At 44.2% G+C, this 14,932-nt stretch overlaps 1 protein-coding gene across 3 annotated transcripts in view; it reads right to left on the bottom strand.

Annotated features, from left to right (window-relative positions):
• Nucleotides 1–14,932, bottom strand: part of SATB2 (SATB homeobox 2) — a 137,849-nt gene that overhangs the window by 23,580 nt on the left and 99,337 nt on the right. For all 3 annotated transcript variants that reach the window (XM_021555445.3, XM_021555443.2, XM_021555447.2), the window contains 2 exons: nucleotides 13,366–13,521; nucleotides 1,559–1,756 (listed from right to left, as the gene is read on the bottom strand). In XM_021555445.3, coding sequence (XP_021411120.1) covers nucleotides 1,559–1,756; nucleotides 13,366–13,521 — 354 coding nt within the window. The remainder of the gene's footprint in view (nucleotides 1–1,558; nucleotides 1,757–13,365; nucleotides 13,522–14,932) is intronic.

Genomic DNA, 14,932 nt, shown 5'->3' with positions numbered 1-14,932 from the left:
ACAGCAGGGAGCAGGTGGACAGCAGACCTCCTGTGCCTGGCACTGGTAGCGTGTCACTCAGAAACCTACTGGGGTTTTTGGATGGGCAAGCATAGCTTTAAAATGCAGCACCCCCAAAACACAAGCCCACTGTATCAACTGCATACCAGTCTCCAGAGTTTTGTTGTATGAAGTTGCCAGCTGGTTCCATTTATTTTTCTTCATTTTTCATATTTTGACTGCAATAAATAATTAATCCATGGCTTTGTAACTTGCTGACAAATACAAATGCACAGCATTCCAACACAGTGTACCATGTCACTCACAAGAGCCAACCTGCATGATGCAGAAAAAGTGATGTGCAGAAGGCTTTGGAAAGTAGGCTAATCATTAGGGTCACTCACAAGATACCAAGGAAACTTTTTCTGTCTCTCAGAGGACATTCCTGCTTGCTGTGGGCATCAGAACTGGGTTAATATGTTCAAGTCAACAGAGGTCTAGCTGTCTTCCCACATGTTACCTTGGCCCTTTCTTTACCTGTTTGTAGCTTCTTGCTTCCAAGATCCCATAAACATTTTGGGACATGGAAGATAAAAGTTGCTAAATTAATTACTTAGAATGCTTCCCCTTCTTTACAGCCCTGAGAACCTGAACCCAAGGAAACGGGGTTTTTTTTCTTTTAGGCAAAGACCTAAAGGAAAGAAAGGACAAAGAAGTTAGCAGAAGAGACAAAAGGGACTGAACTAGGCAATAATTAATCTGAGTGAGACCTGCATGTTTGAGATGGGCAGGACAAGACAGAGAAACCTCTTGCCTTTGGAAAAAAGGGGTCAAGATAGCTGGTAGCAGTGGTAGCAGCATAAGAGCAGCAACAAAGAATAGAGGCTGAATGCCAAGGTTCAAAGCAAGAGCAGTGATGCAGTGCAGCCCACCATCAAACAGTGGGGAGAGTGAAGGTGGGAGGAGGAACTGTAAGATCATCAGAGAAACGCACACTACAAACCACCCCCAATGGTCACATAATCGGGTGGCAAGTGAATGGTACCGAGTGCCAGGGGCTGAATTGGAGGGCTGAAGGGAAGAAGGGATGCTGTGGAAAGTGTTGCCTCAGCTTTTTAGATTGAAGAAATGTCTCCTAAGTCTCTCTTGACCATCTGTAGATGTTTGATGTGTAGATGTTTGTGGCACACATTACTAGTTATTAGGAATACACATTAAACTGATTTTTTCTTCTGACTGAAGCTGGAATTGCAAAGAAGACGGTCTGTGTTTTCACTTGGTTTTCTGTACACATATTTGTATTTTTTACTCATTCTACTAATACCTGAGACAAGAGTAGAACAAGGGTGTACAACCAAAAATTTATACTAGTCAGAAATGTATAGAGGAGTGAAACAATCCCAATGAGGCTGTGAAATGAAGGCCCTTTCCTCACAAAAGGCTCAGCATGGTCATTTCAGAAGTACTTTTAAGTTTCAGTCAATACATAAAAAGCCCATCTCCATGTTACACTCTTGAAACCCCTGTGTTACCCCAGTCCTCCCACACAGTCACCCTGAGGAGGCAGAAGTGCTCTGACCTGCACAGGCTCGGGCGTGAGCTGGACCACGTGCTGCATACGCTCGCTGTGGTGGTGTCTGGACTCCTCCTCATAGATCACATCCCTCTCGTGCTGGGGAAGGTTCAGGAAGCGGCGAATGGTGCAGAGGTTCTCCCAAAGGGTGCGGTTTTCCGGGCTTGGGTTTTCTTTCCAGCGCAGCAGTTCACACAGCCAGCCCTGCAATGGTAGAGTCAGCATAGTCAATTCACCAAGCACCAAGGAACCAGATGTAAGCAGGTCAGCTAGACTTAAAGCTCTGTGCTGGAAGTTTTGCTGGTCTCAGCTCACACATAAACCCCCAAACTGCCATTTGGTCTCGACAAATCCGTGATATATTCTATTTTCTGCAAGTTGGAAAAACTGAAACAAGCAGCAGTGCTTAGCAAAAACCAGTGTCTTGTCCTCATAATATTCACACCATGTTCAAAAGGCTCAGATATAATTATTTTTCCTACAGAAAAGCAAAGTTGAAACAGAGATGCATCTTCACTTCCATTTCAGAGCCCCTTTGTTTCTTCATCCAAGCAAGAGAAAGGAGACATAATTCCTGAGACTTGCTAACAATCCTTACTGCAACCTGCAGCCACAGAACCAAAAATTCAACACCACTCCAAATGTCTAGTAGAATATACTAGCAAGACTACTGATTTGCTGACACTATGTTGCACTGACTCCCCCAGCTCTGAGCCCCACTAAAAATTTACATCTTTAAATAATAAAATCTAAGAGAAGATGCAGCCTTGCATAAAGGGAACCCTTGAGCACCTAGCACAAAAACAGAAAACAGGATCATGCAGAAGTTACTAGAGACAGCAAGACACTAGGCAGAGGTAACTCTAAACCCAACTACAGATTGTAGTAAGAGCATATTTTGTTTGTGCTTTTGTGCTGTCTTGTTTCAAGGTTAGTTTGAAATGCCTTTAAAAGGTTGCTACATGTAAGGAGCTGTAGGACCACTCCACAGGGACCTCTGAGGTGAAAGCCTCAGCACTCCAGGAAGGGGAATCGAGCCTGAACCCCAAGGACATGGAGAGCCCAAGGGCAAGAGCTGTTGGGGTGAGGACAGCCCTGCGTGTGCAGAGCGTGACCCAGAGATCCCAGCAGGTGATCGTGGGGGCTGCTGCCGCTCCTGCGCGGCGTGGGGACACAGCCAGCCCCGTCCTGCCTGCCAGCAGCTGGCCCGCTTGGGGCTGGGGACAGTGGCTCCCCTCCTGTGCCTGCACAGGAGACGTAATGCAAATGACAGAAGACGAGAAGATAATGCCGAGGATGCTGTCAACGCGCCTTACTGACTCCTGTCAAAATATTTTACCTAGTAGCTTTATAACCCATCATTTTCAAGCTACAGCTCAGCATTCTGACACCATTTTGACAGGCACCTTACAATACCTAAAAGATAGCTCGATCAATGTTAAAAATGTTTGGTGCAAGAAGTAGCCAAAATTGTGTTTTTCTGAACAGTGACCAGAGCAGGCTGAACAGCCAGGTTCATTATCAGCCCACAGGGGGGCTTTTTGGTATTTCTTTTTTGTGTAACAACTTGTAAGCCATTGACAACTTCTACCGTGCACTCTAAACCCCATGTATAATATCATAAGCCGTTGTTTGTATTACTCTCCACTGTGTCTTCTGCCTTCACCCCCCCAAAAAAGGCAAGATTTGATTATCTCCGCTGCATCAGCCAAGACAGCAACACCAGCTGTTCTCATTGTGCAGCCTCTTCCTCACGGCCTACATGTTAATAACCTGATCATTCCATTTTCTCCTTCAACTGCCGGCTGCAGCACAGCAAAGAGACAAAAACCCAGGCCCATCTGCAGCAGCTGTAGGCACTGAACTGTGAAGCCACCAGGGATTTATAAACTAATCTGTAACACAACACTGCCTTGTTTTTACAAGTGAGAGGCCACATTTGTGCAGACCTGATCTTTTCTTGCAATAAACTTGGAGGGCTGGGGGTAGGGGGGCAAGGATGAAAACAAGATACATAATAATTTACTTAGGGAAAAAAACCTCTGAGTTGCATTTTCAAAGTGTTTTGACTGGTATGTGGGCAATCTCTCGGCCAGGTGAAGTCTGCATTTTAATGTGGTTTAGCCACATCCCTTACCCTCAACTGTCCTTCCACTGCTCAGAAATCCCCCAAAACTTTGTCTCTTTCAGAGAAAATATAGGAAGAAAATCTCCTACATCTGCAATGTTTTCTCGGGGGTTCCTCCATACCAAGGAAATACTTTTTGAAATGGAAAATAACCCATCTGTAGAAAAAGTCAACTCCTGTTGTTCCCTGTTTTCAGTGATCTGAGTAAGTCTCCAACTGAACTCTTTTAAGATGCTTCAAGCAGGTATGATTAACACCTCCTGGGGGATGCTGCAGCATGAAGACCCATTATGTAGCAGAAAATAGAGGATAAGCCCTGCACCTGGTGGAGCTGGAGCCCATTGCTGGGCAGACCTGTGGGAGGATGCTCTGCCTCTGGCAGAACTCAGGCCCAGCTTGGCAGAGCCACCTCCCCTTCCCAGGGCTGGACCGGGCAGCCCGATGGTGACTGCCGCACTTTGATTTATCTGTCCCGTTATAATCAGAGCTCATTACAATCACTTAGAGCAACACTACAGGCCTCATTACAGACTAGGCACTCACTGCCATTAGTCTTTAAGAAGGATAGCGCTCAATTTGCCTGGCAACATGCGAGGTCCTGACCTTGGAGCTATTAGGGAAAAGATTAGACTGCAGTGTGACCATGTGTGCAGACATGAGCAAACCAAATTAATTTCTGGCAAAGGGAGGCACCAGGCAAGGACCCTGCCATCCCGAGGACACCTGAGAACTTCTCCATTCCCCAAAGGAGATAAGCTAATGGCACGTTTAAAGGAGCCTGGTTCTGAAGGTGAAGCACATCCGTGGTATTTAGAGAGATATTAATCCAGTTTCCCCACAAAGTATTTGCTTGGCTGATCAGATTAAGGGATCTAGCCTTCAACAGCACACCCCCACCACAGCAGGCCCCAAGAAATCTGTGATACTTCACAGCCTCAGACATATTGCACCATGTGTACCCAGCTGCTACAATAATTAGCTTATGAATGTATCAGCTGGTTCTGTGATTTTTATAAATAATAACTAACCTACAGACCAGAAAGATTTCCATGAGCCTAATATTAGCAAGAAATTGCAAGGTGCGCCTAACTGAATTGTCATTGTGCTAAATGCCCTGTCTTCTCTCACATTGTGAGACTGCGTCTTCCCCAATGCCATTTATAAATATTTATTTTTGCAATGTATTTGTGTCAGCTTTCTTCACAAGAGCCATTATTCGCTCACCCCCACACATACACACACAAACCCACTGTGTGCATGTGTACACTTATCTGCATCAAGTCTGTCCTTTCACTACTCTTTCTATCCTTCCATCTCTTTATTCAAGCACTCATTCAAGACCCTCTCTATCCATCTATGGAGCTGTTTATTAGGCAATAGCTTTGACTAATACGTGAGAAAACACAGCGTGCCGCAGCTTACTCACATGTTCTTTATGGCTGCAAGTAACCGCCTTCCCCAGGCACAGATGAAAAGTCTGCATTGGCTTTTTTTAATTATTTATTTAAATAATCTTAGCATGCCATCCAAGAAAGTTTTGCAGTACCAGGCAAAAAAAAAAAAAAGTGTAAATGTCAAATAAAACAGTGACAGATGACAGTATTCTCTATTGAATAGCACTGTTTCTTCGTGCATGTTCAATGAGAACTCATGAATTATTAATACACAAAATCTCCTTTTCTGTTAAAAATTTCAACTTGGCGTTTTTTTTGGTTACAATTTTTAAATTTTGTTTTATTTATTTCTTTGGGGTCTGTGTATATTACACAGAGCTTTCCAGGAGAATTACTTCATTTAAGAAATACTAACATACAAAAACTTTTGGAGCTACAGCCATTCACAGTGAATTTTCATCTATAGCTACATTTATTGGCATGAAGAAGGAAAAGAGAAAGTGACACTATCTCACCACCTTTTCCCCCACACATCCACAGCATCTGAGCTCACTGCATTACAAGTAAATACAACTTCTGTGAACATATTCTGAAAAATCTAACTAATAACACACCCCTCCCCAGACCCATAATACGCTGTGTTTCTGGTCCTGCCTCCCTGCACATCACAGGTCTCGCTCCAGCACACAAACAGCCCCCTTGGCTGCCAGAGTTACCAGTGAGCTTGATACACACCAGTGTCAATATGGGTGGCAGAATCCAGCCCTTAATGTCAGCTTCTAAGGTCCTCAAATAGGAATGTCTTCCATTAAAAATAAGAGGAGGAAAAACAGCACAATTAAAGGATGCTCTTGGCTCTACATTCAGGCACACCCAGCGCTTGTGGTTACAAGGAATTCTGCTTAGAACTTCCTTCATTTCACCCCAAAACTTCTAGAGACATTGAGAATGCAGCCCAATTTAGCTCATTAAAGAGACCTGCAGAGAAGTGCTGGCCTCTATTTTTGTTGTTCTTATGAGACAAGATGAACATTTTCTAAGCATTTTGTTTGATTAAAAAATACTATCATATAATGTCCTATTTTTAACCTCTCTATCTTCCAATCAAATACATTTTGACACAGCTAAGCAAACAACAACAAAAATCTGCAAGAAATCCAGCCATTCCTATTGTGCTTTTATGTTGTTAAAGAAAAAGCATGCTTAGAACCCAAAGGTGAGGCTTGGTGCCCTCAAACCCCAAGGACAGCGAGCTGGTGCAGCAATCCTGAGCCCTATCTCTGTCACTTATCCCAGAGCCCTGTTTAACAGCTTGACCCCTTTCACTTTTGCTGGGCTTACCCTGGAGCAGAGCAGTCAGACGCACCAGGCTACATTAAGGCCCATTTTTCCAGCACTCAGTACAGGTGTGCACAAACACACTGACCCCCAAAACTGCTTCCTGCAGATCTGCTGCCCTACAGCCTGCCAAGGACCAAATTTCTGACCAAGGACAAAGAAGGCACATGGGAAGAGCTCAGGCTCACAGTCATGCTGGGGTACAGGCCCATGTTTACACTTTGCCAAAAGCCACTGCAGGAGCTGGCAGTTGGGTGTCCACGGTGACTTAGTCACAGGCAGCTGTTCTGCTTCGAGCATGGATAAACCTGCAGCTTAACTGACCTTGTGTTTCCCTGCACTTACATTAAAATTAATAACAACAACAACAATAATAACAACAATACACTTAGTTGTCTGTGCTGACATTTTCTAGGGTCTCCAGTGAAAGCATGAGTAGGCAAATGAAGAGGTTTTTAGTAAGAGTGATTCAGGAATAAATCTCAAAAATAAATGTAAAAGGCCATTTCCTCACCCACATCATCAGTGCAGAAAATGTCAACATATGTGACAAAAGGAAAAAAAAGCAGCAATGATTGACGCAAGTCTTGAAAGATTAGTAAAGAAATGCACTCTTCAGAGAAGGCTCCCTTCCCACATGGGATCACAGGAGTCCTCTGGACAAACTTCCTCAGCATCTCTTATCTCTGCTTAGTTTGGGACTCTACAGTGCAAAATGAGCTAGATAATATTCAGCTCTTGTTCCTTAGTCGCCAAACTCTCTTACCATGAATCCAATAAGTGCCTATTAAAATAAATAAAGCCCCTAATGATTCAAGATAACCTAATCAAGAAAGCTGAAATGGATAAAAGACTAACTGTAATGGAGAGCTCTGTCATGGCTTCAATGAATTCTTGATGAGGGCCGGGGGAGGGGGACTGAACCTGAGAAGCTTTACTTGGAGAATTTTGATATAGTTCAAGGTTAATCACTCATCAGTCTGGATTTTCTGAAGTGCTTGGTACTTTTCCTCCCCAGAAAATGCAAAGCACTTTCATGAGGGCCAGTTTCTCACTAGCCTCATAAAGCATGAAAATATATATAAAAAAAGAATAAGATACATGAGCCCTGAAGTACCTTAGATTCATGGGAACGCCAAGTCTGTTTAGAGCTCTTGGCCTCAGACGGAAGGATGCTGTGCATTGAGGATATTTCCAGCATTCCAAGTTCAAACTAGCTTTTCCCCACACTAGAGAGGAAGTGTGGGCTTGTGGTTTGGGCAAGCAGCCCACCATCAGCTCCTGGGTCTGCCAAGGACTTTGTGAGCAAAGTCCCAGCTCCACAACTGTCCCTTATTCATTCAGCTGCTGAGAGGCCAATGCACTGCTCCAGATGCTGCCATAGAGTCACAGAATAGTTTAGCTTGGAAAGGACCTTTAAAGGGCTCTAGCCAAACACCCCTGCAATGAGCAGGGACATCTTCAATAGATCAGGTTGGACTCCAAGCAACCTGACTATTTCAAGGGATGGGGCATCTGCCACTTCTGTGGGCAGCCTGTTTCAATGTTTCACCACCCACAATGTAAAAAGTTTCTTCCTTATAATATCTACTTTGAATTTATTCTATTTTATTTTCAAACCATTACCCCTTATCCTGTCACAACAGGCCTGGCTAAATAAGCCCCATTTAAGTACTGAAAGGCTGCAGTGAAGACTCCCTGGACCCTTCCATGTTCAGGCTGAACAGCCCCAACTCTCTCTGCCTGACTTCACAGGAGAGGTGCTTCAGCCATTTGATCAATTTTGTGTCTCACTCTGGACTTGACTCAACAAGTTGAAGTCCCTTCTGGGCTGGGGACCCCAGAGCTGGATGCAGTGCTCCAGGTGGGGTCTCAGCAGAGCAGAGCAGAGGGTCAGTATCACCTTCCTCAACCTGCTGGTCATGCTGCTTTGACTGTAGCCCAGGATAGAGTTGGCCTTTTGGGCTAAGAGTGCACTTCAACAGCTCTTGACCAGCTTTTCACCTACCAGCATCCCCAAGTCTTTCTTGGGAGGGCTGTTCTCAATCCCTTAATCCATCAGCCTGTGCTGATACTGGGGTTGCCCTGACCCAGGTGCAGGACACTGTACTTGGCCTTGTTAAACCCCATGAGTTTCATATGGGCCCACTTCTCTTGTCCTGGTGGGGTCACACTGTAATATACGAGTCTGTGAAAAGAAGTTCTAGTCCAAAGGTGCATAAAAGAAATTCTAAGTTTAGCCAAGGACAGAAATGTCTTTTTGCATTTCCTCCGTATGTGACAAGAACATCGAAATATCAGCACAACAGATATGCCCCAGCTGTAGGGATCCAAATCATCATAAAGAAGGCACTGAGATAAGGCTGTAAGAAGTGCCCTGTATGCACACACTATACATACTCCACATCTTCACCACTAGCTGCTTTTTTCTAGCTGCTTTTCATCATCACTGGAAGCTAAGTAGTTTAAGGCCACAGAAAACACCTATTATAAGCTAAATGGGAGAGAGAAGGCGTCCCATCATATCAAATGAATACAAAGGAATGTAAGTTGGGAAGGACACAGAGGAAGGGATGAAATTAAGGGTTTCTATAGCTAATCCTTCCTCAAAGTGACACTGCTAATTCCTCTTGTAGTGCCTGTAGTTCCTTTTTGGAGGACAGGCAGGAGGTAAGGGCATGGGAAGGTGGCCATGGTGTGGAGTCCCACCTAGCATGGGATCCTGCTGAGGGCTAAACACCCTCCTTGACCAGACAACTGGAAATGAGGACGGGATCTTGACATGAAAAAGGAAAGTCAGATGAAAGACAAGGAACTGTCATAGTGATTTTCATCCATAGGCCTGGGGGCTTTTTTCACCACAAGAGCCTCAACTGAAGGGCTTTTCTGCCCCCAAACTCAAACCCTCATCAAGTTTATTGTTTGTTTGCTTACTTTTCAACACAGTAAAAATACAACACAGAGACTGATCCTTAAGACTAATCCTTAACATTTTTTCAAATGTTGCTCCAAGAGGTCTCTCTTGCTTTACTGTGGTGCAACTGGAATAAGCTCCAGTCTCTTGAAAAGAACTTCAGTTTCAAGATTATGCTTTTTTTTTCACTGGACTGGTGAAGGTTCCATTTGCCTTTCCCAGGGCTGATCCCCAGCAACATGTTTTCCCATGCCACCTCAGGCTGATTAAGAGTCTCTTGCCCTGGTAGAACTGTGGGAAGTTTGGTCTCCATGTTCATACAAACTCTGCCCTCCCTCAGACTGTCAACAATGTCTCCGGCCAGCGGTGCCCACTATTTATTTTGATAGTCATTGTTTATTACAAACAGAATTACATTCCTAAAACCACTTTGCAAAGACTAAGAAAAAAATATCTGCTGAGCACAGTACAGCCTCTGACAGGACTCTCACTAGCAGAGGTCAAATGCGTGATGCTGCTGCACAGCATTAAAGTCACATGGTCATGGGGAAATGGCTTTCCTGAAGTTGTCCTGTAGAGCAGTCGAAGAATTGACTGTAGAAGCCAGTTGTAAAACCAACAATCCAAACACAATCCAAAGTCTCTGCCTGTCCAACTCTGCATACACACAGGCCACCCAAACCTCTCTGAAAGAGCACACCAGAAACTTGTCTTCTTGTGAATAAAATATAACCAGGGGAGCCTGAAGCATAGACTGGAAACCAAACCCTGGTGTTCCAGTCACACATTCCCAATGTGCTAATACAGGTCCCAGATTTAGCCACTAAAAGGGCACTAGCAGGCAGTATCCCCAGACAATCCTGCTGTGCATTGGGTACATCCCTAACAGCTGACAACTAAAATAGGATGGCAGCTTTGGAGGCTGTGTTGTGAGGGCACTGAGTTCTCAGCTCCTGCTGGATTAAAAAATACAAAGGGGGGATGCACAGCACTTCACAAAGGCTGAAAATATCTAAATATAAGTTGCAAGGAATAAAATGCATATTGAGGTGAATAACTGATGAATAACTCAATATCTAAATTGAATGGCTTGAAATCTTTATGAAGGTAGATTCCCTTAAAGAATTCTCACCATACTACCTTAGCACCTCCATAAGGCCCTGAAACTTGCCTTTATGTTGACTTGTGAGCTCTGTGATTTGCAGCCTCAGTTTCTAGAAACTGCCCTTCTCTTCAGCTGCTGAGCCACTGCCATGACTTAAGAATGAAGATGGTTACTTGTTAAATTAGAGGTCAATTAACCCCACCAGTAGATGATGCCTCTTGCAATAACTGTTCTCAGTGGGTACCACTCTTCCTGTACAGAGACAGAAGAAGAAATGAGGCCTCCATTGCCTCTGGATGTTCTCTCGGGTACACGACACACAGCCCTGCGTATAAAATGTCAAAACATCCCTGTCGGAGACTCACTGCCTGCTAAAACTGTGAAGATCTCACAGCACCGTGGATTGCTGTTGACAGAACAGCAGCGCCCAACATAACACATGCCTTGTTAGCAAACTGGAAGCCTCTCAGTAGTCTGGGGTGAGGGAATAATAGAGGAAGCCAACACAACACAAGCCAGGCCTGTGGAGAATAGCAAGTGAACGAACCTTGGCGGAGAGTCCAAGCAAAGCCTCAGACTAGCTCTTTTTTCCCCCCTTTCAAACTCTTCTGCAAACATGGGCAGTTTTCAATGAGCGCTTCCCACCATGTAACTCAGCTGCTGAAATCAGCAGCATTTTCACCAGAAATTCCCACAATTGGCACAGCTGGCCTGCGCAAAGCCTGGGAACACCCAACTGCTAGTTTTCAGACAAGCTAGACCTAAGGCTGACCATGCCACCGTGGCTCTCCCCCATGCAGGCAGCTGTGTCCTTGCTTTTTGGCACTCCTCCACGCCAGAGCTCCCCAGCCAGTGGCAGGACACCACAGGCACACCAAGTCAGGCTACGGGCAGGCACACAGGTGGGCTCTGAGACAGGGGGACGCCCGTACCACTGTGGTTCTTGGCTGTGGCTTCCTCTGTCCCTGCCTTCCACTGCCCCCATAAACCACTTTCATGCTCCAGCAGAGCGCTATGACATCTCAGCATGGCGAATGCTGGGCCATCCCAGGGAGCCAGAACTGCTTTGGCAAGGCTGCGAAACAAAAGAAACATCAGCCTCAAAAACGCTTCTTTATTCGCCGCTGCTGAAGAAACAAAACCTTTATGTGCAGTAACTTTGCCTTAAACAGTAACATTTGTGGATCTTAACCTTTTGCATCTGGTGTTCAAAATATGCCCTGCTTTTTTTCCACGTGAAAGACTACAGATCTTATTTTTGTTTTGGCGCTGGTGTGCAACGCTGCCAAAGAAGTGCACTCAAGCTGGCACAGACCAAAACTGGTGAGCCACCCAAATTATTGTTGGGTGGTTCAGCCCCTCTCTATTTCAAGAAGCCTCTGGGTATAATGACAGGAAGCTTGCAGGCAATTTTAAGCCAAACCTCAGAGAGGCTGGCATTCGGTCTGTGTTAAAACACTCCTTATTAAAAGCTGTCCAGTCTGGATTCTGGGTGGAACTTTGATATCTGCATGGAGCAAAGAATAAGGGGCACGTTTGCAAAATCAATTGTGCAGTTTTTATATTTACTGCACGTTTACCACATATGTCATTTATTACACAGTGGAAAACCGTTAAATGCACAGTAGTTGTGCCAAGTGGCATTATGCTTTTAACAGCTTTATTCGTTTAACAGCTCCAGTTCTCATTATATTTTGCCATGTGGTACATGAGATTTTTATGCATTTAACAGTTTAAGAGGGTTCCATGGTATTTTCCTTTTATGTATTTCATACTGAGCCTGGGATTTAGTTTGGGGGGTAGCAGGACTGCAACCCCTTTACCCTGACAAGCAAAAGCAAAACACAAAGAAAATTAATGATTACATTAAGAAGGAAAAATTAATCAGATCTCCATCTGTCAGGACACAAATACCTGTAAGAAGGACAAGGCTTTCCGATAGCTTTGATAGCCTTTGATGCTTTCTTTATATGCCTTTCAACTGCTTATTTTACATCTGCTTTAATGACTAAAATGTTGTTCCCTTGCACAGAGGGAAGTGTGTGTTTTGCAGAGTGCATACACCTAGATATTTCTATCCCACTCTCTCATTGTCACGTGCACATTTGTGCATTTTTGTGTGCATATTGATGCCCTCTCCTAGCTGAACTGAATAATTTCATCCAGGATCAGAAGCAGCTCTTTTCATTCAGTAAACAATTCCTTCCAACAATCTCCAATCTACTTGCTGCCCTTCAAAAAAAATCTGTCTGTCCTCCTTTCTACAAAATCCCTTCTGGTGCATTATATTTTTTTAAAGAGCTGGATGAAATTTTTAAATTAATGGATTCTCTTCAAGAATTTCACCCCAACCTAGGTTTTCTCACATGTATTTTTTACACCCGAGGTAGAAATTAATCCAGCAGAACTCACTGCAGTGTCTTCTGATGCCTTTTTGTAAATATGATTGGATCCGATGTGAATTATTCACATGGAAATACCGTATGCAGCACATACAACATGCTAAAAAGGAAACACCTGCCTAATATGCTGTTTCCCATTGCCTTCCATCAGTTAACCACTTGAGAAAGCAATTTCATTACCTGCTGAATGAGTAGGATACCACCATTTTGGAAGTTCCTTGTCCTACTAGCAGAGGTGTAAGTTATATACCACATGTGGGAAAAGACAGATGTGTTTGTCCAAAAGGGGAGAAAAAGCTTGGCTGTGAACTGACCCTTTCCTCAGCCTCTTTTAAAAGGGAAAAGGAAACCACTTAAGCAGGCAAAAGCCAAACATGACAGGCTCCCCAGAGATGAAAATTATTATTATTGTAGGAACAGATGTAATTTTATTGGTGGGAGGAAGAGATGGATCTAGTCCCAAACCCAGAGCTTGCTTTAAAAACAAAACCCCAGAATGCCCCACAACAATGAAATCCCCTATACCACTCACCTGACTTTTATTGGCAGCCACTTTGGCAAATAGAGCTTGAGATACCTTGGCCCTTTTCATCTCTTGTTGGATCTCATCATAAATGGCAGCTGTGATGTTGACGTTGGCGCTGTCCGCCTTAATGGGGAGGTCTGTTGTTGGTGTCGAGGTTTTGGCCTACCAAGAGACCATGAAAATAATAATTAAAAAAGTGCTGCTTTCAGCCCAGCCATCTGTGCAGAAATTATCAAAGGATTTCAGTCAGCTGATGCCAAACTGCATTAGCTACAGAGGGACACTTCCTGTCCATTATTCTAATCAGGTTAATTGTGATTGGAAATAATTGCAGTGCATTCCTATAGGACATGCAAGGCCCTGTCAAGTCTCCCCCTCTCCCTCTCCCAGCATGTTTATTGAGCAGCTCAACAACAGGATAGGTAGCTGGGGCACTGGGCTGCAGGCACACGCTGACATTGGCTTTGCCAGCCAGCTACTGCAGCACAGCCACCAGGCTCTACCTTCTCCCCCTCTCTCTAAAAGTGTCCTACACCTTAGAGGAAGAGCCAATTCTCCCAGAAAAAATGAGTAAATGGGTAGAGGTCTCTAAATAATAAATTATTACTCAATTTAATGCACTCCCTCAAGTCTCCCTCATCCTTTATTAAAACTATACGTATGTCACTTGAGTATGTATGGTTTCCCAGCCTTATCATCATTATGCTAGCCAGACAGTCACCTAATTTCACCTAGGAAATCAGTGGAAATGAAAAAAAAAATCATTTCATAAAGCCGGGCTTTGGCATGCCTTAGATGTGCTGCCCTCATTCTCCTAAACTCATATTGAGATTTTGTGTATTCCACTGCACTCCTTTTAATTGAATGATTTCCCATCAGCTTCTGTGACAAATGAAGGACAATAACGGACGCTGCCAGTGCTTTCCCTGGGCTGGACTAACCCTGCAAGGCTTCTATCAATACAGTTCAGAAGACTGCTACAGGATATCTGTTTCAAAGCCCCTTGGACTGCTGGACCCCAGAATGCACTGGCAGGAGAGGGAGGGAGGACAGCGGGATGCTCACTGAGTGCCCCCAGCACCAGCTGCCCCTTGGAGACAGATCTCATTTACTTTCCTGGGCTCAAAGAGGAGACATACCAGGGCTGATCATTGCATCCCTTAGACCTTTGAAAGGAAACGTGGGATACTGATAGAAAATCTGTTTTGTCTTGAGACATAAAGGTCTTAGGAAAGAATACAACCTAAATGGCAAAGCTCACAGTTCCAAACAGACCCAAACCACCCATACACCCCAGTGACACTGATATTTGGCCCAATTACAAACCTTTTCAGCTGGATCCCATTTTTGTGTCAGAGTTGAAGTCTGCTAGAGTACATCAAATGTTAATTTTTAACTAGGCAGATATGCTCCAATGTTTATTAGTTAATAGGAAGGTTAACTAGGCAAAACCAAACCTTCTGAACTTCTTCTGTTTTGTTGTCCTCCAAATCTTTTTCCTGACATCTCTTCTGTACGGAAGCCACGTTAATAATGGAGCCAAACAGTCAAGACAACACACTAGACTAATCAC

Source organism: Lonchura striata, chromosome 8, assembly GCF_046129695.1.
Source record: "Lonchura striata isolate bLonStr1 chromosome 8, bLonStr1.mat, whole genome shotgun sequence".
In the NCBI taxonomy this organism is placed as follows: Eukaryota; Metazoa; Chordata; class Aves; order Passeriformes; family Estrildidae; genus Lonchura; species Lonchura striata.
The sequence above is the reverse complement of the archived record's forward strand: the minus strand, read 5'-3'. Positions and strand labels throughout refer to the sequence as shown.